The sequence below is a fragment of the Acomys russatus genome, chromosome 24 (genome assembly GCF_903995435.1).
Source record: "Acomys russatus chromosome 24, mAcoRus1.1, whole genome shotgun sequence".
NCBI lineage: Eukaryota > Metazoa > Chordata > Mammalia > Rodentia > Muridae > Acomys > Acomys russatus.
The window spans coordinates 51097370-51124594 of record NC_067160.1 but is presented as its reverse complement, the minus strand read 5'-3'; the positions used below and the strand labels follow the sequence as shown (position 1 = coordinate 51124594).

The 27225-nt window shown below is 52.7% G+C and overlaps 1 protein-coding gene and 2 non-coding genes across 3 annotated transcripts in view; all 3 read left to right on the top strand.

Annotated features, from left to right (window-relative positions):
* The window catches only part of Prrc2b (proline rich coiled-coil 2B), an 82431-nt gene extending 62193 nt beyond the window's left edge, over positions 1–20238 (top strand). Inside the window, exons 16-32 of the mRNA XM_051166955.1 lie at positions 427–2502; positions 3539–3738; positions 4129–4274; positions 4771–4912; positions 7329–7411; positions 7850–8041; positions 8153–8350; positions 8682–8768; positions 9662–9766; positions 9911–10103; positions 10852–10949; positions 11989–12116; positions 12524–12764; positions 15019–15174; positions 15769–15860; positions 17927–18008; positions 19281–20238. Coding sequence (XP_051022912.1) covers positions 427–2502; positions 3539–3738; positions 4129–4274; positions 4771–4912; positions 7329–7411; positions 7850–8041; positions 8153–8350; positions 8682–8768; positions 9662–9766; positions 9911–10103; positions 10852–10949; positions 11989–12116; positions 12524–12764; positions 15019–15174; positions 15769–15860; positions 17927–18008; positions 19281–19412 — 4351 coding nt within the window. The 3' untranslated portion in view covers positions 19413–20238. The remainder of the gene's footprint in view (positions 1–426; positions 2503–3538; positions 3739–4128; positions 4275–4770; positions 4913–7328; positions 7412–7849; positions 8042–8152; positions 8351–8681; positions 8769–9661; positions 9767–9910; positions 10104–10851; positions 10950–11988; positions 12117–12523; positions 12765–15018; positions 15175–15768; positions 15861–17926; positions 18009–19280) is intronic.
* Positions 10525–10609, top strand: LOC127207812 (small nucleolar RNA SNORD62). The gene has a single exon (XR_007833012.1). It is a non-coding gene; the product is annotated as a small nucleolar RNA SNORD62 (small nucleolar RNA).
* Positions 14419–14503, top strand: LOC127207810 (small nucleolar RNA SNORD62). The gene has a single exon (XR_007833010.1). It is a non-coding gene; the product is annotated as a small nucleolar RNA SNORD62 (small nucleolar RNA).
* Positions 20239–27225: the final 6987 nt, after the last annotated feature.

Sequence of the window (27225 nt, the reverse complement as noted above, 5' to 3'; positions counted from 1 at the left end):
CGCCGAACTGAGGGCGTGGGGTAAAGGGGCAGTGGGGTGGGCACATAGGCCGGTGGCTTGAGATTGGGGTCTGGGTTTGCTCCTCTTGTGCAAGTACAGGAGCTAGCCCTGCCACCCCTAGGCCCAGGCTCCCAGGCTCCCAGGCTCCAGCTTGTTCACTGCTCCAGGGGACCGCCAGCTCCTCTCTGTCTTCCAGGGTGGTGCACTGAGCTGCCACTGCCATCTCCACGCTTATGGACTCCAGGGGCCACCAAGCAACGTGTCATAAGCTAGAGCAAATGTTTGCTTGTGTTTTCTTTTCTTTTTAAAAAAAAAAACTTTTTTTTCTTTAAAAAAACAAAAGAAAGCAAAACTAAGCCGTGTTCAGCATGGAGACCAGGAACCAAGCTCCAATCACATTGACTGATTTTTCTGGTTCCTTTTCAGGAATGAAAGGTCTTACTCTGCCTCCCCCGGAAGGTCAGGGGGCATAAGTGCCCAGCGCGATCTCTTTGAGGAGAGAGGGGAGGAGTACTTGAGTGCTTTTGACAAGAAGGCCCAAGCAGACTTTGACAACTGTATTTCTTCTCAAAGAATAGGCCAGGAGCTTTTATTTCCACCCCAGGAAAATGTTCAGGAGGTGGGTGCTCCTGGGGGTCGTACCCCAAACCTCAGGTGTTCCCCATTGGAGCCTGACTTTGTCCCAGCTGAGAAAAAGCCAGAATATGGCAGTTGGGATGTTAGCCACCAGCCAAAGGCTGCCGACACAGCCACCAGTGCCGAGCTGGAGGCACCCCGGGAGGAGCCATCCTTTTGTGTTTCCTCCTGGGAGAAGGAAGGGAGCCCCAAGAAACAGCCAAACCCAGAGCCTGAGTGGACGCCCGAGCCTGAGCCCCGCAGCTCCAGCAGCCAGCACCAGGAGCAGCCAGGCCGGTCCCGGAGGTCGGGGCCCATCAAGAAGCCCGTCCTCAAGGCCCTGAAGGTGGAGGAGAAGGAGAAGGCACTAGAGAGGGTCAGGCAGGGCCCTGGAGAGGAGAGCTCACAGCTGGCCACAGAGAAAGAACCCACGTGCAGGGCCGAAGAGGACGAGGACGAAGAAAACAACCCTGCCCTGGCCAATGCCTCCTCTGTCCTGGAGGACAAGGCCACTGCCCGTGCTGGGTTTGGCCACGAGGCCAGCAAGCTGGATGAAGATGCCAAGGCCGATAAGACCTGGGAGAACAGGCCCTCAAGGGAGGCCAGTGACATTCCCCCAACCAAGAGAAACAACTGGATCTTTATTGATGAGGAGCAGGCCTTTGGGGGCCGGGGCCAGGCCCGTAGCCGTGGTCGTGGCTTCAGAGAGTTCACCTTCCGAGGCGGCCGGCCTGCGGGAAGCAACACAAACGGTCTTTGCGGCACAGGTGTCCTTGGGGCTCGCAGCGTGTACAGCAGTGGCCAGCGCAGCAGCCGAGGCAGGGGCCTGCGTGACTTCCCTCCGCCAGAAGACTGCCCCAGAGCCAAGCCCAGGCGGCGCATCGCCAGTGAGACCCACAGCGAGGGCTCGGAGTATGAAGAGCTGCCCAAGAGGCGCCGGCAGCGGGGCTCAGAGCCTGGCCACGAGGGCGTGCTCATGGAAAGGGATGACGGTGCCCTGAAGAAGGACTCGTGGCGTTCCAACAGGACTTACACTGAGGACCAGGGTGGCCTAGATGCCCGCAGCCGGGGACCCCGGACCTGCGGGAGAGCCCTCCCACCTCGCCTGAGTAACTGCAGCTATGGCCGCAGAACCTTTGTTGCCAAAGACCCTTGTCACTGGCAGAGCAGGAGCTCCGGCAGCTCCTGGCAGGAATATGGCCCCTCTGACCCGTGTGGTCCAAGGCGAACCACTGACAGAGACTACATCCCAGACTCCTACCGACACTCGGACACACTCGGCAGCAGGGCCTTTGAGGACAGCCGCATGGAGGACAAGAGGCCCTTTTTCCAAGATGACCACGGGGCAGATTCTGAAAGCGCAGAAAACAGGCCCTTCCGTCGGAGGCGACCCCCTCGCCAAGACAAGCCCCCTCGCTTCCGGCGTCTCCGTCAAGAGCGGGAGTCCCTGGGCCTGTGGGGACCTGAGGAGGAGTCCCACCTGCTGGCAAGCCAGTGGCCAGGCCGGTCCAAACTCTGTCCTGGGGACAAGAGTGGTCCTGGAGGTCACAGATCCCCAGAGCTCTCCTATCAGAACTCTTCTGACCACGCCAATGAGGAATGGGAGACTGCCTCCGAGAGCAGCGACTTCAGCGAGCGTAGGGAGCGGCGAGAGGGCCTTGCAGCTGAGCCCGAAGCACAAGGGGACGGTGGCCTGTCTGGGGCCGGCTTGGGTGAGAAGAAGGAGCTGGCCAAGAGGAGCTTCTCCAGCCAGAGGCCCCTGGCTGACAGACAGAGCCGCAAGCTGGAGCCGGGAGGGTTTGGGGAGAAGCCTGGTAGGCCAGGTGGGGGTGAGACTTCCCCCCGCTGCGAGAGCCAGCAGAGTGGGACACCTCTGAAAGTCAAAAGGTAACGCGGCAGCACCACCTCGGGTCCTTGTCATTGTCCTGTTTGCAGCAGCACCGAGTCCATGCATGCACGCCCTGCCAAGCCAGGCGGCCCCAGCCGCTGTGTGTGAGAGTCTCCATCACTCGCTCCCGCATTGCTTGTCTGCTTCCTCATGGTGTGTCATTGTTGATGTTGTTGTTGTGGCTTGATCAACTAAACCCAAAGTTCCTCGTCCCCTATTCCCCAGAGGCCTTCTAGTGACTGCTGTTATAGCCCATGTCCCTAGAGTCCAACCTCCAGATGTATTCTTAGCCTGCACTGATGGCTGTTGCCTGTGTGTGGTGCCTGGTGAGCTCTGGCCAGATTACCCAATTGTTCCTGCTTGGGGCTGGCCAGAAGGGACCACTCACCTTTTGGTTATGTGAAGGTAGCTCTTGCCCTTAGTGGCCCTGCTTCCCTCTTGTCACCTGGGCATGGCTGGAGCCACCAGGGACAGAGGGGACCAGGCTGCTTACAGCCCATGAGTCTGCTTTTCTAGAACTGGAAGCTTTTGGGGTAGACAGTCTGTTGGGTGTTAGCCCATCACCCAGGCTGTCGATAGGGAGAATATGGGCTTGCTGCCCAATCGTTTCCTCAGAATTGGGGTTCAACCCCTCCTGTCCTTAGAATTCAGGATTCACACCTCGGGTTCACATCCCCCAAAGTTGACTCAGGAAAGCTTCTGTTCTTTTAAGTGTTTGTGTGACCATATTCCAGCCCCAAAAAGGCATCAAGGATGTACTCAGGAGCCCTGCAGCTGAGAAGTCCTGTGCTGCTCTGTTCTATGGCTCAGTGCAGGAAGGCTGGTAGCCCTCTCTTGGACGTGCCCACAGAACTGGACCAGCACACGGCACGCACGGTCGGCAGGCTCTCCTGCCCCCTGGTGGCTCAGTAGAAGGAGCTGGAACTAGATAGCTGCTGTGTCTGTGTGTGGGCCTTGTGCATTCAAAGTTCTTTTTCATCCCTCCTTCCTAACCTTTGAGTGATGGCGAATTCAGGGGCCTTCCTTCCTTTGCAGGTCTCCAGATGAGGCCTTGCCTGGGGGCCTTGCTTGCAGCAGTGGAAGCCACTCATCCTATGCCTTGGAGCGGACCACTCACGCCAGCTCTGACGGTCCTGAAACCACCAATACGAAAGCAGAGAAGGAGGCTTCTTTGGCTGCGCAAAGGGCTGGTGAGCAGGACGAGGCCCGGAAGCAGTTTGACTTGGGCTATGGAAGTGAGTCGGGGCTAGGTTCTGGGACTTGTTTGGAGTAAGGGGGGTGGGGGGTGCAGAACGGCTCAGACTGCTGTCTTGTGATGCTTCCAGCCTTGCTGAGCCCCCGTGACATCTGTACAGCTTCCCAGATTTAAAGGGGGTATCCAAGGCCACGTGGCCAGCAGGAAGCAGAACTGCATCTTCAAAGGCTGTTATCTCCGCCGTGGTGCTGCCTGAGCACCGCTCGGTTGTGCCTACAACGTCCAGGCTCACATGGGCTTGCAAAGGGTGGGGCGCCATGTGTAGATTGCTATAGGCTCCTTAGTAAGCGGGCTTCTGAGCTAAGCACCTGTTGGATAGCGGGCGCCTGTTGAGTGTCTCTTGCCTTATTTTTTCTGTGACATGGTTCAGATGCCATCATTGACAACTGCGGATCCAGCCCTGGGGAAGAGAGTGAAGTAGGCCCCATGGTGGGTGAAGGCTTCATTGAAGTCCTGACCAAGAAGCAGCGCCGCCTGCTAGAGGAGGAGAGAAGAAAGAAGGAACAGGCTGCTCAGGTGAGGGCCTTGGGCCAGGGGACAGCCCTGGGTGGAAGGGAGGAGTACTTGTCAGGCATGCACTGTCTCCCAGTGCCTGGTACCTGTCACTACTGTCCTGCAACAGACAGAAGAAAATGGAGTCACAAAGAGGCTGACCTGTCCAGGATCCAATAGCCACAATGTGACCCACTAGGTCGGAGATCAGCCTCAGCACCCTACACTTCCGTTTTCCTCAGCGCCCTAGCCTGGCTGGATGACACCTGTTCCTGCAAGTCTCAGGAACCCTGTGCAAGAAAGGCTTGAGGCGGGACACTGCATTCAGCCACTTCTGTCAGCCTGCTCTTAGGGCCCGTCTGGCTAACCTGGCAGTACGCCTTGAGCCTGAGGTGTTGAAGACAAGCGTCCGGCATCTCAAGCTAGTTCGGGTGGTGGTGTGAGCCAAGATCCTTTCCCTAGGAGACTTATGTCATCAGTTGTGTCTTAGGCCAGCCTGCATCAGCTCTTCTTCCCTTAGGTGCCTGTCAAAGGTCGAGGCCTTTCGTCACGAATTCCTCCTCGATTTGCTAAAAAGCAGAACAGCCTGTGTCTGGAGCAAGGAGACGTGGCTGTGCCTGGGAGCAGCCTGGGCACTGAGATCTGGGAGAGCAGCAGCCAAGGTAAGGTGGGTGCCTGGCTCAGTAGAGGTGGGGCTCTTCCCAGAGAGTCACACCTTTGAGCCAGGAGTCTAAGTGGGCCGTTACCTACGTCCTGGGCCCCAGCCAGAGCAAGCGTTGAGCAGCCTGAACTGACTTGCTGTGGCAGTCACAGAAGGGCTGTGGCAGTCGTTACAGAAGGGCTGTGGCAGTCGTCACAGAAGGGTGGCACCCGAGGGGAAGCATCACATTGCCTTACCTAGGGGAAGAATGACCTGTGGCCAGTAGGGAGTGAGGGGTGGCCTTCCCCAGCACAAAGAAAACCCTGGGAGTCCCTCCCTGATGTTTTCTGTGGAAGGGCAAAGGTCAGGCTAATTTAAGTGTTCCTTCTTGAACATTTTATTTCCTTAAAGCCTTTTTATTTGTTTGTTTATGTCCACGCAAAGCTATGTTTCTGCTGAGCTTTTGCTTTAAAACACAAAGCCATTCCAGTTGACCAAGTTCTTGAAGGTCTGCTGTGAGGGGCCTGCACCGCAGCCCTAGAAGATTGTACTGTTGACTGGCATGTAGAGGAATGTTAATTCAGAACACGGCTGCTCTAGCAAGAGATCAGTGCAGAGATCTAGGTGTGTGTGGTCTGGCTGGATTACAAACACACCTTAATCCAGGAGATGAGGCAAACAGATACGAGTTCAAGGCCAGCCTGTTATAGAGCAAGTATCAGGTCCAGGCGTGGTGGTACGTGCTTTTGATCCCAAGTGAAGGCAAAGTTAGTTTGTAGAAGAAAGCACCCATGTTTAAAAGTGATGTGCAAGTCCAATTGAGTGGCAGAAAGGTGATAAATCAGCCAGTATGTCGTGGCACACGCCTGTAATCCCAGCACTCAGGAGGCAGAGGCAAGTGGATCTCTGAATTCAAGGCTAGCCTGCCTGGTTTACAGATTACGTTCCAGGACAGCCAGGGCCACACAGAGAAACCCTGTTTCAAAAAAGCAAAACAAACCAAAAGAAAGAAAGAGAAAGAGAGAAAGATGATAAATCAGAGAAGACTTGACAGACTAGGATATGCCCGACAGAGAGACAGAGAGAGACAGAGAGAGAGAGGGGGAGAGGGAGAGAACACTCAGGTGAAGATGGGAGGAGACAGAAAATGCAAAGAAACCAAAAGACTGGAGCAGATTGCTGAGTTAGTTTGAGGCAGTGCTGGGCCGAGAGAGAAGCCAGATTAAATAAATCAGCTGGGAGAGGAGTTTGAGCCAGAACAGCTGAGTTGAACCAGCCAGCCCAGAGCTCAGAAAGAACATGTAAGGGTGAGCTTATTAAGCAGTAAGTCTCAGAGGCTGAAAACATTCTAGGCCTACCTAGGTTAGATTGTATGGAGGCTAGAAGCTTCCAGGACTAGGCCTAGGTTAGCAGGAGGAGTCAGTAAGCCTCCCAGACAACAACTGAGCCAGGAGAATAAAAGTTCCTTTTACATTGGAAGGCTTTCTGTGGCTTGCAGGGAGCTAGGAGAGCCCACCATGTAGAACAGTGGCTGACCCCCGGCTAGGATAGATGCCACAGTGTGTGACTCTTGTTCCTGCAAGACTGCGTCTTTGTAGTTGTCACTCACCCTTGTTATAGCATGTTGCAAAACACCACGAACTGGTGTTCTGCTCTGGTAGAAGGAAGAAAGATGGGGCCTGGAGGTGGAGCTCAGTGCTGGGCACTTGCTTAGCATGGTATCAAGGCCTAAGAATACCCTCAGCCAAATTGGCATGGCGGCCTGCACCAGACCGAAGAGCAGTCGACTTCTGAGAAGCCAGGGGTTCTGCAGTGTCTCAGTTGTTCAGATCAGGCCCCACGTGTGGCTTTGGAGCACATCCTGTGCATAGACATTTTTTCAGACTCAGGCTCGGTGCCTTTTTGGATATGGGAAAGGTCTGTAGGCTGCTCGCTGAAGTGGGCTCTACCTGCCTGGCTCTTTTAAGGCCTTAAAAGCTGCTGCTCACTCCTCTTCAGTGCAGGAGATGGTCAGCATAGCAGGGCTGATGAGAGTTAAAGTAATACAGAAGCAGTGAGTGTAGCCGGCATGGTGGTACACACCTTTGGTCTCGGGAGGCAGAGACAGGCGCATCAGAGTTCCAGGACAGCCAGAGCTACATAAGATATGCTGTCTAAAAACAACTCCCCTCATCCCCCCCCCCCCAACAGTATAAAGACGATGAGATTCCAAGCAAATTTGGGTTTTCAGCTGCTGGTTTTGTTTTAATCTGAGGGTACTGTCTGTGGTGTGGTGGTGGGCGGGTGGGGGGTGGGTGCAGGTGTGTGGGGGGGCTTTCTGCAAGCTTGTCTTTTCAGTTGGTGTTCATTCCAATGGAAAGAAACTCACAAGCTTGTGTCTTCCCAGACTGCTTGTCCCTCGTTGATGCTCTGACCCTTGTCTCTCTCTTCCTTGGCAGCCCTCCCTGTGCAGGGCTCTGCCAGCGACTCGTGGAGGAAAGCTGTCACTGCGTTCAGCAGCACAGAGCCTGGCACCTCAGAGGTGAGTGCCACCATGCATGCCCTGGTGCTGCAGCTGGGCCTGTACAGGACGCCCTACCGTGGTCTCTAGCTTGCCGCCCCTTCAGCCTTGGTCTCTTGGTTTATGTGTGGGTGCCCGTATGAGCAGAAAGACAAGGGAGAGGAGCTGGAGTGAGAGCCACCTTGGAGCTGGTCTTGGCTGGCACCTGTACGCTGTTAGTGAGATGAGTTTGGTAGCCTTGGCTGAGGTCCATGCAGTGTCTGCTAGTCGTGATTGGGTAGGCTCAGTGCATTCATTAAGCTGGCTGTGTGCCGTGGGCCACTGTCAGGAGGTCAGGCCTGGAGTTTGGAGTGGAGATTGGCTGGGAGGAATGCCGGTGCTGCCCACAGGCTGGCCTCCTGGATGCTTGGGCTTGGCAGTTTGGGAGCAGGGCTCTAACCCCTTTTGTGCTCTGCACAGCAGGGTTTTAAGAGCAGCCAGGGAGATAGTGGCGTTGACTTGAGTGCTGAGTCTCGGGAGTCGTCTGCAACCTCCTCACAGCGCAGTTCCCCATATGGTACTCTCAAGCCAGAGGAGATGAGCGGGCCTGGTCTGGCGGAATCCAAGGCCGATGGCCACAAGGACCAAGCTCAGAAGCAGTCTGAGCACAAGGTAACCTGGAAATCCCTCCCCCGGCAGCCGGGGCCCCGGGCGTCTTTGTCTTGTCTTGATGCCGAGTGCATGTGGGAACAAGAGTGTCTCAGCCTCTGTTTTCCCACCAAGGATGCAGAACAAGGCTCTGGACAGAGTAAGGAACACAGACCAGGACCCATCGGCAATGAGCGGTCTCTGAAAAACAGAAAGGGCTCGGAGGGGGCCGAGCGGCTGCCGGGGGCTGTCGCCCCACCTGTTAACGGGGTGGAGATTCATGTGGACTCCGTGCTGCCTGTTCCACCCATTGAGTTTGGAGTCAACCCAAAAGTGAGCTTCGCTTCTTGTTTTCTTTCTTTTTTGTACTTAGGCGGGCACCTGGGGTTGTCTCCTTAAAAAAAGGAAGATGGGAGCTGAGCATTATTTTATAGAGAGTGTTAGTATGGCGTCAGGGATGGGCAGGAGCTATTGGGTTGCTTTATGGATGACCTTTCTGGCTCTGGCTAGGCTCAGAGAGACAAGTCAGGTGGCTTCCTTTTGTGTGTGTTCCATCTCCGTCTGCTGTGGCTCTGGTGAGCGTTGCTGGTGGACAGTCGCATTGATGTGGGCCCGGTGACAGGAGAGCTGGGCGAGGCTTACGCTGTGTGTCCTTCTCTTCCAGGACTCTGATTTCAGCCTGCCACCTGGTTCTGCTTCTGGTCCTGTAGGGAATCCAGTTGCCAAGCTTCAGGATGTCTTGGCTAGTAATGTAAGTCAGCACGTCTCTGCCTGTGCGCCCAATGCTCGACGTCCTCCCCCAGCTCTGCCTGTGCTCCCAATGCTGGCAGCTCTGTGGTTTTGAGACCTTTGGCTAGAGGTGATAATCAGTCCTTTTAAGGTCTGGGTCATTTGGTTTGCTTTGGCTCCAGTCTCCAAGCTGTGGTGCAAAATGCTCTCCCTAGGGAGGGAACTGAGGGCAAGCACTCTAGCCCTGAGCCACATCTCTCACCCCCAGAGGATCCTTTCAAGGCCAGTGGGCAACCCTGTTTAAGCAGGAGGTGCCTCCTGGAAGCCAATATGCCTCAGCCAGTGTGTGAATGCCATGGTCCACTGGGTTATGTGCACTCAGGAGAGAGATTCAGCATTGTGAGCCACTTGGAGAAACAGCCAGCAGCTCCATTCATTGATCTATCCTCTGTAGTCTGCTGGACAAGGGAGGACATCCAGGCGGCATTCCCAAGAGGGCCTGGAGGAGAGCAGCTTGTGCTTCAGAATGTTGCCAGGCATTGAAGGAAAATAGCTGGGGTTTAGTGTGTTTGGAAAGCCGAGTTAGCCAGGCTGTTACAATTGGCTAATGAGCCTAGTGCTCTAGCGTCCAGTCTTGGCATTGCCCATCTGTGTCAGGAGGGACAGCCACCAACCACTCTTTCCTATCTGGACCTGGCTATCTCCAAGCCAGGCGGTAGGTTTCTGCCAAACCAGGTGCTTCCTTCTTGGCAGCTGGTCCTTTTGTGTGGAGTGTGTGTGTGGAGGTGAAGTCTGTCATGGACATTGGCCTAGGCAACCTGCTCTATCTGGGTCCTGCTTGTGGGGGTGTATTTGGATGAGCAGCTGCATCTGAGCCCAGCCTATGCCCCCTGACTTTCTTCCTCCTGTCTCCAGGCAGGACTGACGCAGAGTATCCCCATCCTCCGGCGAGATCACCACATCCAGAGAGCCATTGGCCTCTCTCCCATGTCTTTCCCCACCGCAGACCTCACACTGAAGGTAAAGGCAGGCCTGAGCCGGGCTGGGCCCTCACCAGCACCGCAGAGGTGGAGGTGGACCTCCCGTCCCCGCGGCTTAGACCGCTGCTCTCCCCTTTCGTCCCTGGTAGTAATTTGCATCCTTCCCCTCCTCTTGCTTCCAAAGATGGAGTCTGCACGCAAGGCTTGGGAAAACTCCCCCAGTTTGCCGGAGCAGAGCTCTCCAGGAGGTGCAGGCTCGGGCATCCAGCCTCCATCCTCTGTGGGCGCCTCCAACGGGGTCAACTACAGCTCCTTTGGAGGAGTGTCCATGCCACCCATGCCTGTGGCTTCTGTAGCGCCTTCTGCTTCGATGCCAGGTATCACATCCCCTGAGCCAGGCTCGGGAGCCTTCTCCATGCACTGTCGAGAGAAGCTGGATTGACAGCTCTGTGCTTTTCACTTACAGAGCGTGACACTCGGTCTAGGTCAGGGACTTACAGACCCCACATGCTATGGACAGCGTAAGTCCTGCTCTACTGTGGGAAGCAGGACTGTCTTGCCATAGGGAGGCACTTGGAACCGCCAGAGCGGAGTGAGCCAAGATGGCTTTGAGCCAGACTCTAGTCAGTGCCAGATCCCTGGTGAGCACTTACCTCTCAAATAAGACAGGCCAGCAACACTGTGCTGTGGGCAGCTGCGCCCATGAAGGGCTTACTCGCGCCCACCATCACTGTAGCGGTCTCAAGTCTTCCAGTCACCATGCTTGTTACCGGGATTCTGAGGGCCCAGCTGCCGAGGTCTCAGTGATGTGGTTCCAATAGATCCTTCTGACCCTCCACTGTGGACTCAAAGCAGGGACATGAGGAGGACAGTGACTGAGAGACCCAGGCAGCTCTCTTCCATAGTAACTAGCCCTCCCAAAGGCCCAGCACAGCTGGTGAGCGGTTAGGTGCTCAGGTGCTTTGCTCTGCACCTGCCTGGGTTTCCTGAGGTGTGTGCTACAGCAGAGAAACACACAGCCTCTGCTCACATATGCCCTTAGCCCCACCGAGTCCCCAGGGAAACATCCCTGTGTGCAGTGGGGAGACTTGACCCTTTTATCCTTTGTCTGTGCTCTGTCTCTAGGCAACCACCTCCCACCTCTGTACTTGGATGGCCACGTGTTTGCAAGTCAGCCCCGACTGGTTCCTCAAACGATACCTCAGCAACAGAGTTACCAGCAGGTGAGGGTAGCAAGCCAGGAGACCAGAGGTCAGAGGCAGACCACAGCTGTGGTCACTCTGCTTTTCTTTTGCTGGTGATCTTCCCCCCGCTGCCCCGTGTGATGCCCACTACTGGCAAACATGGCACCTAGAGAGTGTTTGGAGAAACAGACATAAAGTAGACAGTGTTTCTCCATTTCAGAGTCCTCGCTTCTCTTAGTTAAAAATCAGCTGTAGTGGGGTCACACTGGTAACTGGGGTCCCCAATTACAGGTGCATTAGAAAGAGACAGTTTTAGAAGCAAACAGGGTGTTGTCTTTGCACGAGATTGGAATTCTGTCTGTCTGGGGCTCCTTCAGAGGCTGGTGCTAGCCTCCCACACACCCTGGCAGTGTTTTTCCTACTGCAGGTCTCCAAACCAGACACGATGGAGCTGCTCTCAGCTCTTCAGACGTGCTGGTGTTAGTTTCCTAAGATAATGATCCAGCTAAGTGGATCTTAGTGTCGTCCCCCCCACCCCATTTTGTTTGTATTTCATGTGTGTGAGTGTTTTGCCTGCAAGAGTGTCTATGTGCTATGTGCATATACTACCCCCAGAGGCCAAAACGTGTGGGATCTTGTGGAACTGGACTTAAGATGCTTGGTAGTGGGTGCTGAGAACTGAACCCAGGTCCCCAGCAAAAACAAGTGCCTTTAACCACAGAGCTAGCTTGATTTTCCAGTCTCACTCTGTAGTCCAGGCTATAGTGAGTGTGAGGCACCATACCTCGCTTACATATATCCTAAAAAGGGTACTCAAGATTCACCTCCGTTGACATGGGTGGCTGGACTCATTTCTGCTGTGCAGCAGGCCTGTGTTAGGGTGACACCATGCCTTGTTCTCACCACTGATCTTTTGCTGTGGGAAGCCAGATCAGATGTGCTGTGTGGTGGCAGCCATGTTCTGAATTAACATTCCTGTACAGTGTTGAGCTGTGCCCTTGGCCCTCCGGGTCAGGACCGGGTGGAGGTGGGGAGGCATGTGTGGGCAGTGCAGTCATCACCTGGCTCCTGTTCACAGGCTGCCACTGCCCAGCAGATCCCGATATCCCTGCACACATCTCTGCAGGCCCAGGCGCAGCTTGGGCTGAGAGGCGGACTCCCCGTCTCCCAGTCCCAGGAGATCTTCAGTTCCCTGCAGCCTTTCAGGTGAGTTAGCCGCCGTGCCAGACCGCCATGCCACCCTGCTGTGGTTGTACGTGCTGCTCTGGGGCCATGGACTAGGTCATCAGATGCCCTGCACTCCTCTCCAGCCCACCACAGACTGCTGGGGGTTCCTGTTCCCTCTGCCAGGTTACATTCCTCTTCCCGCTACACTCTCCCCAGCTTACTCCTTCAGTATGCTTCAGCCTTGGGCATCATTGGGTCTTCGGAGCCTGCCACAGCTTGTGTGAGCTCATGGTCCCCAGCAGTATCAGGGCCATGCAGACCCTCTGAGTCATTCTCTCTGGGGAAGCAGGGATCTGTTAGCAAGTTCTCGGTCCCTGTGCTCACCGGTGCTGAAGACAGCTGTGTACCTTATTCACCTGATGCTGACCTCCATCTGGCTTTTTCAGGTCTCAGGTGTACATGCACCCCAGCTTGTCACCACCCAGCACTATGATCCTCTCTGGGGGCACGGCCTTGAAACCCCCGTACTCTGCGTTTCCTGGCATACAGCCCTTGGAGATGGTGAAGCCACAGTCTGGCTCACCCTACCAGCCCATGAATGGAAACCAGGCCCTGGTCTACGAGAGCCAGCTTGGCCAGGCTGCCGGGTTGGGCACCTCCCAGATGCTGGATTCCCAGCTCCCGCAGGTCAGTTTGGATTCTCGCTAGTCTCCTCCCTCCTCTTGTGTGTGCTGGTGTTGAAATGTGTATCTCCGCTGCAGAGCCTCTTCTGGTAGTCCCCACACCACTGTGCTCTGCTGGCCTTCCCTTCTTCCAGAGCTGTTTGCTACCCCCAGATGGTGGCTGTGGAAATGGAAGTGGGGCAGGTGTCTTGTCCCCACTTCAAAGCCTGAGGCAATGCCCTCTCCACATGTTGGCGTTTCCCACTGCCAAATCCGTCATTGCGCCCTGCCTTCTGTTGGTCCCCTGGCTTGCCCTCTTACTCCATCTCGATGCCTTTGTCCATGCCAGTAGTGTAAGAATCATACAGTCACCAGCTCTGCCTGTCTAACTAACAACTCTAAACACTTCAACCCTGCACTGCTCCTAGAACCTGTTCTTGTTTTCTCCTCAGGAGTAGACCCTCAGAGCCATGTGCTCACTCTCTGTCTCCCATCAGTACTCCCTGTGCTGTCCCCCTTTCCTCCCCACTCCCACCATTGCCTGCTTCCTGTCATCAGTGAAGCAGCCTTGATGGTCCACAGAGCCCATGGCCACACACCCCTGCCTATGTGCTTCTGGATCACAGCGGCATCCAGGCCCTAGGATGCCTCTCATCCTGCAGGCCACCCTGGCAAGTACTTTGTCTTTCCTATCAGTATAGAAGTAGGCTCAGGTCTGTCCTCTTAATTAAGGGGGCCTCTTTGGAGCACACCCTCAGCCACCCCATCACAGCATCACCTAGTTGCCCCTGACTCTTAAGATTTATTTATTTAGGCCGGGCGTGGTGGCGCACGCCTTTAATCCCAGCACTCGGGAGGCAGAAGCAGGCGGATTGCTGTGAGTTCGAAGCCAGCCTGGTCTACAAAGTGAGTCCAGGACAGCCAAGGCTACACAGAGAAACCCCGTCTCGAAAAACCAAAAAAAAAAAAAAAAAGATTTATTTATTTAGTATACAATGTTATGCCTGCATGTGGACCTGCCCGCCAGAAGAGGGCACCAGATTTCCTTATAGATGGTTGTGAACCACCATGTGGTTGCTGGGAATTGAACTCAGGTCCTCTGGAAGAGCAGTCAGTGCTCTTAATCACTGAGCCATCTCTCCAGTCCTGCCCCTAACTCTTAAAATCGAGATGATATTCCCTGGCTCTCCTGTCCCCTCAAACTTTCTTCCTTCCTTCACTGTTGTGTATTGTCCCTCTAATTGTGGGCGTCCCTTCATTCCTATCTTTGCTCTCCTTTCTAGTCACTATCATTCCCAGATTTATTTCTTCGGCTGTGGGGCCCCTGCCCAGCACCCTTGCTTTCTATGTCATGGCAGCTCCAGCAGGCTGGTTCTAAGACATGGATGGTTTCCCTCCACTTTGTTCATCTAATCTACACTATCCACGGTCCTGCTTCTCCCATTCCTAATTCTGGCCCTTCTCAGCTGCTCCCGTCACCTCTGCCTCCCATCCTCACTACCCTGCCCCATGTTGTGCTGGCTCTGCCCCACTTTTGCCCTTGGTCATCAATAGCCTGAGCACAGTAGCCCAGGCTGCCTTGCAAGGCTAAGAGCCAGGCCATACCCTGCCCAGGCATCGCTCCCGCCTGGCCTTACTCTGTTCCTGCTGCACCCTACTCTGAGGTCCCGCTGCCGAGGTCTCAGTGATGCGGTTCCAATAGATCCTTCTGACCCTCCACTGTGGACTCAAAGCAGGGAGATGAAGAGGACAGTGACTGAGAGACCCGGGTGGCTCAGGCTGCCCCGGCGCTTAACCCCCTTCCCCCGGTCTTGTTCTGGATCTGGGAAACTTGGGCTCTGTGGCTGCTGCTGTTCTGCTGTTTGGCGTGCTCCACTAGGGGCTCTGAGGCGCCGGTTTGGTCTTGTTTTCTGCCATCTTTGATGCAAAAAGTATTCTTCCCATCTTTGTGCCACACAAAGGCTGGGAAGAGAGACTTCCTGTGCAGCTGTCATTTGGGGGAGCTCTGCTGTCTTTCTGTCCAAGCCCGCACCCTAAGTGGCATACAGCTGTGTGAAACATGTCACACACCTTGCTCTGGCATTTCCACTGCTCAAGTGTGATGACACCCTGTGGCTTCCCCAGCACCCTTTGTTTGGTGAAGGCTCCAAGGCCTGCGGACACACAGCTACCTGCAGGTGCAGAGACAGACTCAGGAATGCTGTGTATACTCTCGGAAGCATATTTTAGCTTTTTCTCCTGTGACCCTTCTGCCCCCTGACTGTCCTGTCACCCAACAGCTCACGATGCCGCTGCCTCGGTATGGATCTGGGCAGCAGCCGTTGATCCTGCCACAGTCCATTCAGCTGCCTCCAGGACAAAGTCTCTCAGTTGGCGCCCCCCGGAGGATTCCTCCACCTGGCTCCCAACCACCAGTCCTGAACACCAGCAGAGAGGTAAAGGTGGTCCCAGAGCGGGGGCTTTGTCCAGCCACAGAGTTACCATTACGGAAAGTGCACACTCCCGGTCTCAGTGGACTGTGGTCCCTCACACTGTAAAGGCCTCAGATGCCCAAATGCCAGAGACTTCTTACTTATGTGTAGTCAGGAAGACAGGCGCTGGCATGTGCCACACAGTCAGGCAGCATGGAAGATACGCAGCCAGTGTCTTAGCCAGTGGAGCCACCACAGACGCAGGACCCAGACTCTAGAATAAGGACAGGAGTATGCACCTCTTATCAGGTCACTGGGGTGCTGAAGTGACTGGGATATGAGTAGCCAGTCCCCCACAGTTGCACACAGTTACCTCTCTTGTCCTTTCAAGGCAAGAATCCTTGTGCTCTTTTTCAATCTTGTCATCCTAACTGAGAAAGCTGAGATGAAGGGATTGGAAGTTTGAAGACAGCCTTAGCTATGCGGTGAGGCATAGTCTCAGAAAAGGAATAAACACTAAGAACTAGCCCTCCCCTTGAGCCTGGGGTGGGGCCGGGGCCACTGTGGGGTAGGCTGTCTGGGCTGCTGAGTGACTGTGTTGCTTCTTGCCCACTCTAGTCCGCTCCGATGGAGCTGAAAGGCTTCCATTTTGCCGACAGTAAACAGAATGTTCCTACCGGAGGCTCCGCACCATCCCCGCAAGCCTACAGGTACAGATGATCCGTGGGAGTTAGGGTTCATTGCTGACTATTCCGTGAGTCACTCCAGAGAGCCCCAGGGAGGACTGTGGAAGGGCACCACAGCGTGCCTGAGCGTTACCGAGGCGTCCCCGTAGCATGCTTCTGCTTTAGTTACCTATGGTAGAGGGAGTCCACAGGAAACTAGATTTGTTTTTAATTGCAGAGTAAGATGCTCTTAGGTGGGAGAGAGCTATCTAGGGTGTCAGCCACAGCCCCATGGTCTCATGCATCCACTTACCCTCTGACCCCTATCAGAATATTTCAAAGCTGGGCATGGGTGGCCCTTCTTCCCAAACCTTAAACTGGTCCCCGCTGCTTGCTTCCTTGGTGTGGGTCCTCTACCTCTAGTAACCGTCCTGGCTTTCTTTGGCTTGATTCAGAGGTATCTGTTGAATCATGGCAGGGGCTCTTCGGCCCCCATGCTTGGCTGGGGGAGCAGCTCTGGGCCTGAGCCTGAGGGTATGTACGGCCTGATACCTTCTGTTTTGAGTGGGGCCAACAGATCTGCAGTGTCTTTTTAGAGGTCACCCAGCAGCACACACTGTGTGTAGAGTCCTACTGTCTGTGTCCCACCTTCACTCTTCACCCAGCCTGGGGTGCTGGGCTGCGGCTGCCCATCCTGTCCCTCGTGCCACTTGCACACAGAGGATTATTCCTGAAGACCCCTCAGTTCGTCATATTTTATGCCCTTGCTGTTGTGGCGTTTTGTTCGTGCATGAGTACATTCAATTTTGCTGCCATTTACGTACCAGAAGGCCCGTACAGCAGAGCTGCGTGGAGGGCAGCACAGCACAGTGTGCATGGCGAGGGAAGGAGGAAGCTTCAAGAAGGAGCACACAGCACAGTTCTGCCCACCCGGTGGGATTGCAGTCGCCTGGGCTCAGCAGGTTACAGGGAGGGAAACAGTCTTAGAAGAAACTGTTGGCACTTTGTCCACAGATTGACAATATTTGGGAGTACGAAGGGACCAAACATGGTTTCTTGTTGTCATTCCTAAGCAATACAGTGTAGCTATTGACTGCATAGTGTGTATAAGCAGCCTAGAGAGGGAGCTGAGAGTGGGTCTGTTAGAGAGCGTGTGCATACTTAAACTCATAAGGCCCTTGGCTTCATAACCCAGAACAATAATAGGTAGCTAGATGGACGGATATATAGATGATTTGGGGGGAGGGAGGAGAGAGAAGCAAGCTACAGAACCACAAATAAACAAGTAAATAAATAAATAGGCCATGCTGGAGCACATGGCTAGGTCACATGTAAATACCATGTTAACTGTCTGAAGGCTTTGAGCCGCCATAGTTGTCTATCTGTGAGGTCTTGGGAACAACCTTCCACAAGATGGAAGGGTTGCTGGGTGTAGGAAACATAAGCATCACGGGGATTAGAGCGATTGCTATGACTTTTGTTCTCTATAGTTTCCCAAGATTTTCAGGAAATGGGGAATGGGGCAACAGAGATATGCCTTGCCAAAATGATCCTCGATCAGAAATTCTGGGGATGTGCTGTCCCAAGATCGCCTCTAGGGGTACAGTGGTACCTAGCAGCCCCACACCTAGGAAACTCGCCGACCTCTGCACAGTACTCTTTCTGACGTGAGACCTTTTTCTTATGAAACATATAAAGGTCCTGGGGCTAAAGTCAGTTGTAGATTCTCCTCTTCCCCCATGAGTCCAGATGAGAAGACCCCCTGGTGTAGTTCTTAGTATGTCTGCAGGCCTTCATCTGGGCCCCGCATCACCCTAGTCCAGATGCTGCACAGCCCAGTGGTGGCCACTGTCTGTCTGTCTGTCTGTCTGTTCACAGCAAGGGCGGCAGCTCCTCTCCTGGGTGTGTCTCCTACAAGTGCTGAGGGGCACTGGTGAGCACCCCCCCCTCCCGTTTGCATTCTTAGCTATCTCGGGTCTGTGTTCTGTCTGCTAGGGTCTCTGGCCAGAAGGCCCTTCCTGGCTCTGTCTGCCTCCATGTGCTGCTAGGCTTTGACCCCCATCTCTGTGGTGACACACGTGTATTCTCAACCCTGCCTTTGGTTTTTTCAGGCCTAGCTCTGCTAGCCCCAGTGGGAAGCCCTCTGGATCAGCAGTTAACATGGGCTCTGTGCAGGGACACTACGTTCAACAGGTAGAAGATGGCTTTCCACACCCTGTAGCCCTGGACACTTAGGCCTGTCTCCCAGCGCCAAAGGAGAGGGGACTGTCCAAACTGATGGATGCTTTTTAATAAGGGAAACATGCCCTAGTGCTTACAGCTGGGCCACCTGAGTTGCTCCTGGCAAAAGCACTTCTCTTGATGAGTGTCTGGATCCTTCCTTGTCCTGCGGAGAAGGGAGGAGACTGGTTCCCACAAGAGGTGATGCCAGAAGGAGTACTATCCCCAGCCGTGTGGGGCTGTCATGGCGCTCTAGGAGACACAGTTAGGCCTGGGTTAGCTCAGAGGCTGGGGTGTGCGTGTGCTAGCTCTAGTGAGTGGTGTGGCATGCCTGTCTGCCTGGGTGGGATCATAGACAGATTACAGCTCCACCCACTTGAGGGTGAGGATTTCTCAGTGTCTTTCCCTGGAGGCCCTTTTCTCTTCCTATAAAGCTGGGCTGGGGCTCCACAGCTGAGGACCTCGGTCGGGCTTGGGGCTTAATTTGTCACAGGCAAGTGGCGACTGTGAGGGTAATGGCTCTCTTTTTGCCCCCTTTCCCAGTGTTCCTTGCGGGGGGGGGGGGGTCACTGGTCCTGCTGTGGGATGGGTTTCTAACCCTTTCTCCTAGAGCTGAGGGCTTAACTCCTGTCTAGCATGTGTGAGGTCCTGGATTCCATCCTCAGCTGACAAAAAACAGAAAAGTCGCCTAGCAAAGCTTCCCCCAGAACTTAGAACAAGTGAGGAACAGAATGGCACTGGTTATTCTATGCTGGCCGCCACTGTGCAGGGTTGCAGGCTAGCGGAACCCTGACTGGGAAGCCTGGCATCAGACGAGGTCCTGGGGAAATACAGTTGTTCAGAGGCACTTGGGATGGGGGCTTGACTGAATCATGGGCCAAGATCTAGGAGATCCAACTTGACCCTACCCTCTACAATAGGTGGGTACCCAGGCCGGTGGGGTAGATTGGTCTGCTGAAGGGGCTGTTGGCTTGCCAGTCGGGCACAGGGTGCACCTATTTGAAAGGGCCCTTTCCATCAGCCTTGGGACCTGAGATGCTTCGCCAGGATGTGCTTCTTCTGAGCTCCGAGGACCCATAGTCTGACTGCCTCTCTGAATCACTGCACTCAGTGCCCATGGGAGCAACACCAGGCTCCACCCTAATCTTCTGTGTGTAGCTTTTAGTCTGACTCGGGCAGGGAGGGAGTGATCTCTATGTATTTTGCCTTGCAGTCACTTTGATTTTCCTGTCCATCTGTCCAAAGGCAAAGCGAGTGGATGAAAAACCTGGCCTGGGAGCCGTGAAGCTGCAGGAGGCCTCTTCAGCCACTTCCCAGATGAAGCGAACAGGAGCAATCAAGCCTCGGGCAGTCAAGGTGGAGGAGAGTAAAGCCTGAGGGGAAGAGAGTAACCTGAAGGTGCCTGCATCTCCTGCCTCACCCTAACAGAGATGGTGCGCCACCTCCAGCCTGGACAGCCACCACCTGGCCTGGACAGAGCTCTCTCCCACTCCCGAAAGCTCCTGAGAGTTCCATCGTCAGCCAGCCCGCATCGTGGGCATGTGGCATTGATCTGCTTGCTTTGGTACACAAGAACAGCCTCCCTCCTCCGCCCCTCTGCCCAGTGACTGTGGAGTGAGTCTCCTGTGCAGTGCAGACCTGCCCGCCCACCCCATTCCCCAGGCACAGTGGTTTGGCAGCAGTGTCATTTTAGCTGGAGGCTTTTTGTTTTAAAAAGCAGCTAAGGTTTTTACAGAGGGGAAAGGAGAACAAAATGCTAGCTACGTCTGTATAGCTAAATTTTATATGTTCCTTGCTGTCCTCTCTGCTCTGCCTTCCCCAGCGGTCTCCTTTTATCTCTGTCCTGTTAGACATGTCACAGCACTACCTTAAGAGGTGATTCTTCAGAGTCACACATACACACACACACACACATTTGGCTAACCTTGGGGTTATTGAGGATGTGACTGGACCCTCTGGTTGGCCCCTCACCCACTGCCTTGGTCACCATGAGGTTGGTGTCTGAGTTCAGTTCCAGCCCCTGGCCTGGAATTAATGTTTCGGCGTAAGAATTATCTGTTCTGGGCCCTTCTGCGGTCAGTGGACACCCAAGTATTGGGCACCAGAGAGAAATTGTGGAGTTAACACAGATTGGCTGAGGTGGCCAAGCCACAAGCCCCACTCGGGGACTGTGCACCTGAGGCTCCATTCCCTAGCCCTCTGCGTGGCTGGCTATGTTCCCCATTCACTTCCCTTCCTCTTCTTTCTGGAGCCTTCTGTGTCCCTCTGGATCCCTGTCCATCCACCTCTCACAGCTTATCACCAAAATCAATACAAGGATATAGATGGACACCCATTAGTCAAGTTTGCAACAGGAAAGGCTATGGAACATTCATCTTATGTCCTTCATGCCTAACATCAGAGCAGGGTGTTGGGGGTAGGGTTGCCAAGCAACAGGGATGTTCCTCATCCTTAGGGAACTGGGCAGGGTCAAGGTCTAAGTGGCCTGCAGAGCAGCCTGTGCAGCCTCCCTAAAAGGGTGGTCTCAGGACTGTCCTTGCAGGTTTGTGTGAGCTCCTATGTGCTGGGCTTCTTGTTTTCACTAAGAACAGGAGATTTTTTTTCCATCACTAAAAGGAAAGTGCAAGGGGGGTTCCAGGCTGCTTTAGGATCCCCACAGTGGTGGCAGGGCTGGGACAAGCCTGTGGGTCTTGTCCTCAGTGTGACCATGGGTGTGAGGCAAGGAAGCAGCACCTTAGGAGCTCTGACGGAGCTTCATGCTGACTTGTTAGAAGGGAGCAGAAGTGCGCTTCCCCCAGTAGGTAGCGCTACACTGTCCCCAGGGTTACCTGGACCGGGCAGTCTTAGTGGGAAGCGTCATGGCGTCTGCAGCACTCTGCTCCACTCCCTTCTTAAGCCTCTGCGCTCTACCCTTTATCCACTTGTTGCTGTCCCATCTCTTCTCTTGCACCCCCCTCAAAAGCACTGCCCATTTAGGAGCCCCTGTGTCCCTCATCTGCTGTTCCACTCCCCTGAAGTGTCTGGTCCCAGGGATTGAGTCCTCTGCCCCACTGCCAAGCTCTACCCTGATCAGTCTCAGTCAGAAAAAGCCACACACAGTCACCTCTACCCATCATTAGAAATGCGGCCAGACCCACCTTACCTAATGCTTGGTGGGCGTATGTGTCAAAAGAAACATTTTCTCCTTCAGAATTTCACAGGATGCTGTTACAAACTCAAATGTGCCCTTTAGGTGAACCTGCTGTCGGATGGCAGTACTTCCTGTTTGAGAAGAAAAATTAGGTCACCTGTTTTCAGTCCTTTCTCTCACCCTGTATTTCCCTCCTGCCTCCCACCCTAAATAAAGACAAGAAACACTAGAATTTATTTATATGTATTGATGTTGTAGGTCTAGATGGAAAAAAAAAAGTAAATGTTCCACTGCTCTGTCTATATACTGTCTGAATTCCTCTGTGCAGGGAAGGCCAGGAAATTGCATGTGAAGTTTGGTGTGTGCACACCTCTGCGATCTCGGCTGTGGGCTCTGCCCTCTGAGATGCACATTTGCAACTAGACTCTGGGGATAGAGGGCAAGCTTAGAGCCAGATGTCCCTCCCCTCAGATGATCTGGTCAAGCCAAGTTTTAGTGCAGAGATGTTTAAAAGGTGCAATATCTCTTCATGTGGTTTTTAGAGTCAGGTTCAAAGTGTAATAGGACTTGGGGTCTTATTTTGGTTTCAAACCCCCATCTTCAGATCACAGATAAAAAACACAGGAGCGTCTGTCAAGGTGCCATGGCCTTTGGTGGGAACAGGTAAAACCCAGCACCTGCCTTTTCTACTACTGCTGAGATGGATGGAGATGGGGCAGAATCTTTTACTCTTGCCTATGGAAGTCACCTTTTGTTGGGGGCCACCGATGGTGCAATCCGTGGTCTGGCAACCATGGACTCTTCGGTACTGGTGGGCCTGATGGTTTATGTTCAGCATCCATTGGCTAAAGACTTCTGCCAGCTGCATTAAGTCCAGTTTCTTAACAGTTACTTTCCACATCTTATTCCCAAGTTCACCATTTTCAAATTCTGAGTTCACAGAGCACTTCTGGGTCTCAGATTCCTTAAGGGGGAAAGCAAAGGATGACTGCATTACACATTCAGGAAAGTTGGCTCATTTCCAAAGCCACGGTTGCTCTGCTTCCTCTAGAGATGACAGTTGGATAGTGTGTCAGAAGCAACTTTGCTGTCTTGTCCTCTGGAGCCACATCCCAGATGGTCAGTGATGAAGTGGTGAATGCCAGACACTCAGGAGCCCAGGGCACAAGCATGTGTCCGCTGAGGCTAGGTCTACCCCCCAACATCTGTTGGGTTCCCCTCTGCCAGGTACCTGCATGTTGCCTTTCAGGTCCATTTTGCCCACATTCCAGCAGTGCAAGTCTAGGTCAGAGGGTCTCTTGGGAATCTTTTTATAAGCAAGGGCACAAAGGTGTGTCTTCTGTTGTATACTTTGATGAGTGGGAAATGGAGCCATCCAAGTGAGATGGCTCTAAGGCAGGTTAGGTCGTTTGGAACAGAGCAGCTCAGTGTCAGGGTGAGCAGTTGCCCAGCTGCGCTCTCCACTAAGCCTACTAGCTCTGGCTGGCGGTCTTCCAGGCGCATGTCACCTGCAGCTCCCAGTTGCCCGCTTCAGACCTGCAACATCCCCAGGCCTCGTATCTTCGGCATGTCCCGATCCTGGAGCAGCAATGGCTGTGAAGACTCAGCAAGGCTCCTCAGTTGTTGAAAGGGGTCCTGTGCCCTCAGCTCTCGACCTCATACCTTTTAATAGAAAAGGATTTGGGGGGGTGTTCCTTCTTTTTGAGGGTCATTTTGTTTCTTTTTGCTTTTGTTTTGGCCTTTCCTCTGTCTTTTCACTTACAGCAGCTATTTGAGAGGGCAGACAATGCTAAAGATGTGCTGTGCAGCTTGTTAGACGTGATTTGGAGAACCTCTTACCTCGGATGGGAAATGGAATAGTGACTACGCCCTCCCTTCCCTCCGGTTCAGTCCCTGTTGTTTCTCCTTTCAAATATGTGATTGTACTAGCTCTTTCCATATGAAAGAACTCTCCTTATTTAAATTTTAAAAAAGTATAAAAAAAAAATAAAGCCAAACATGCTTTCTCAGGTTGTGTCAGTTTTGTTTCACAGTCATTGGGAAGAAGTAGGAACTCTACTCTTTTATAGCGTACGTGCAAACTGGGGGCAGCTGATATATGCCTAAACTAAGTGGTAGGGTTCCAAGGGGACAGTCAGCCAGGCAGGCATCTTCAGGAAAGCAGCTTCTAATTACACTAGCAGTTTCTGTGGGACTCTTTCATGGCTTTTTTATGAGACTTTTGCTTCTTTGTCTCCCATAATTGTATTGGTTATTTTAAAACCTTAAGATAGGATTCTAAATATATCCCCAAAGTAGACAAGAGACTACAACACATGACAGTCTCTGTCCTTCAAGGTCTCTGGGAAGGCATACTAAACAAGGAAGGGATTACAGATTATACAAATTAATGTATATTGAAGGACGTTAGTTGGCCTCCATGGAAATCTCTTTTCCCATAGGCCCGAGGGACCCCTACCACAGCATGGGGACTGCAGTTAAGGTGTATCTTGAAAATGGGCAGCACCAAGAAGCCCTTTCCTCTCCCTGTGGGCCAACCCATCATATGCAGCCTGTACCTCCCTGCCTGCCTCCTATCTGGATTTCTACAGGGACTGGAGGAGGAGTGGTGCCCAGTGTGGGGCTAGGCGCCATGGGACGTTTGAGGCTGGAAGAGGAGGGATGGACACAGTTTTAAAAAGCAAACTGGATGTTTGCTGAGGCTGTTGCGGGGACATACACCTCATGGTTTTCAGCAGAAGTTTTTGTTTTGTTTCCCTCCTTTTCCTTACTTTGGGCTATTTTGTTTATGAAAAAGTTCAAACACTGGCTGGACTGGAAAAAAAATACAGGTAGAGATAGAGACGCTTGGGAATCAAAAAAAAAGAAAAAAAGCGGGGGAAAATCGGTTCATTGTCTATGACAGAACCAGACGGAGGGGAAGAAACTGTATCAAAAGGCATCCAAGTCAAATAACTGGGAAAGCAGAAGGGCAGTCAGATGAGACAGAGTAAACCTACAGACCCCATTTGAGACAGGCAGTCCTCGACACAAAATCACCAATAGCCTTCCCAGTAGTTACACAGCATAGGCCTGCTGATGGCGATAATCCACAAGGTTATGACGAAATAGGATGGCGTCCTATAGAAATGACATACTTAAGGCATTTCAAAGAGGCAGTGATGGATGTCTTACGGGATGCACTCACCCAATGTGAAACAACCTCTAAATAACTGGACTACTCAAAATAGTATTCCCCAAGAATGGAGGGGATTGGTAACAGCTGCACCAGAGTCTAGTCCTCAATTGCAATGGTGGTTATGGAGAATTTGGGATAGCACAGTAGAGTGAGGGGAATTAATATAGTGAGGGACCAGTTAATAATAGAGGGAAGTCAGTATGATTATATACAAAAACAAGTTCAATTTGAAGACACAATCTTAGAACAATGTCTTTTAAGAGCTTGGGAGAAAGTTGAGCCAGGAAAGAAGTCACTGTCATTTATAAAAATCATACAAGGCTCTGGAGAGGCCTTCACTCCCCCCCCCCCCAAAGATTGGTCTCATCTGCTAATTGAGACCTTGGCATTTGAAAACTTACATATGGAAAATGAAAAAAAACATTATTAGGCCATTAAAGGCAAGGGCAGCACCTACAGAAGAGTGGATTAAGGAGACGGCAGAGTACAATGCCACAATAACTGGGCAAGCCATAGCTAAAGGTTTTAGATCTCAAAATGCAGGGTGCTTTAACTGTGGAAGATATGGCTGGCTCAACTCTGGAAAAAGACTGTGACTAAGCCACTAAAGGTGTCAGATCTCAAAATGCCCAGTGCTTTAATTGTGGAAAATATGGTCATTTGCAACAAGATTGTGAACAAGGATGTCTAAGGGCAATAGTTTTTCTAAATATAAACCAGAAGGAAAGCCTAGCCTTCCAGGGGTGTGCAGGCGATGTGGCAAGGGTTGCCATGGACCAATGAGTGTAGGTAGGCCCAAGAGAGCATCCAAGGCAATTTCTTGCCTTCGGGAAACAAAATGGAGGCCTAGTTCAAGGCCCTGCAGCAAAAAGTATGAGCCTCTTGTTTGCCTTTTGTCAACACAGAAATAAGAAACTGGGGGAAAAGCCTCCTCAACATATACTGCAGCTCTAATGCACGCCACTGCAGGCAGTGCTGCTCTAGACTTGGCCACAGATAAACGCAATGTTATAAAATAACCACTGGAGTTTATGCCCTTTGCCTGCAGGGACAGTATGGATATCTTGGGAGGGACCAGTTTGATTTCACAAGGATCCACTGTGTATCCAGGAATTATAGATGAATAGGTCAAAGGAGAAATTAAAATAATGGCTTACATATTAAAAAAAAAAAAAAGGACGTTAACGCAGGTGATAGGATTGCTCAGCTGTTACTCTTTACCTATATTAAAGGCAAAGCTGCTGAAGTAGAAAGGACAGGAGGGTTTAGAAGTACTGGTAAACAGTTGTTAATGATCAGAGACCAAAGTTAAAGTTGAAAATGAGTGACATTGAAATAAAAGGTTTGGTGGATACAACAGCTGATGTAAACTATCACTTCTCACACACACACACACACACACACACACACACACACACACACACACACAAATCTTGGAATTCAGAACAGCCACTTCAGAAGGTTCATACCAGGTTTCTAGGAATTGGAAAGTTATCTCAGATAAAAAAGTGTGCGGTGGGTTAAGTGTGTGGGCCCAGAAGGTCAATGAGGAAAGTTAAGGCTTTATGTGGCTGACATAGGCATAAAGTTACGAGGATGAGCAGTGGGCGACAAGAGTCATATTCCCTCAATACTAGAGGCATTTCCTAGAATCAGAGGTGAAGTGGGAGCTGTTTCTTGAGAGGGTAGTGAGAAATGCCATTCAGAACCACAGACTGTGCAGGTTGTCCAAAATCAGGACACCACAGGGATTGAGTGGAGCCGGAGGAGAAGGCAGTTGGTGCAGAGGATGCTGTTGGGAGACAGTTTGGCCAGGAGAATTTGAGCCGAGCAGCTGCTCGGTGGGAACAGCTGCTACAGTTTGGAGCTGCTAGTACCGGGAGAACTGGGAGAAGGGGCTGTTTAAGCAGACTGTTGGGGAACTCAGGGAAGAACGGTTGGGGGAAAGTTAGAAGGGGCTGGAAACTGGAAGGAACAGTTGGGGAAAATTAGATTCAGGGATCTCTTCTTCCCCCCCCCCCATCCTTCTTTCTCTCCTATCTAATGTTAGAGAGTGAAGTGGGGGAGGGGCGGGATAAAGAGTGGGGGAAAGAGCCCACAAAGTAGCAAAGACAAGCTCCAAAGGACTGCCAGGTCTGGGGCAGGAAGGGCGAAAGAGATTCTCATGGTTTCAGGCAGCTGTCCTTGACTGCCATCGCCGGAAGTGTGTAACCTTGGTTACACAGGGCTCTCACTCTCCGACACAAGTTCCTTCCTTACTAATTGCTAAGCCTATCTGCTGAAGTGGGGTTGTGTGGACTCAGCAGTCACTGGTGAGCACATAGTGAGCGAGTTCTGGGCCACCCAGCATGGAAGACTTTGTCTCAAAGGGGGGGGGGGGCAAAAAGGCGGTATGCATGAGGAACCCCAATCCCTCAGATTCCTAAGCCTCTTGCTAGAGAACAGGCAGGGATCTGGGCGGTAGCATCTGTCACCTTTTATACCCCATGTCCGTAGCTCCGGTGTCCTCCTGAGGCTGAGTGCCTACGGCCTGTCCTGAAGCGCCAGCATGGCTTACATGCTCAGACTGAATTTCTGGGGCCCAAAGAGCTGGCTCTCCAAAGTCCCACCGCCCTTTCTCTGCTGGACCGTGGGTAGACCATGTTGTCACGGAGAAGCGAGGAACAAACAATACCCTGCATCTTTATTGAATTATTTTGTGTGTGAGCTGTCATGTGTCATGTGGAAATCACACCGAGATCTTCAAGAGCCATCAGCGCTCCTAACCACTGGGACGGTCACGGACACACACACACACACACACCTTTGCTACAGCCTTAACCGATGCCATCCAATGCTCAGCCAATTTGTAAAAAAAAATGAATTTTGGCAAAGCAAAAGAC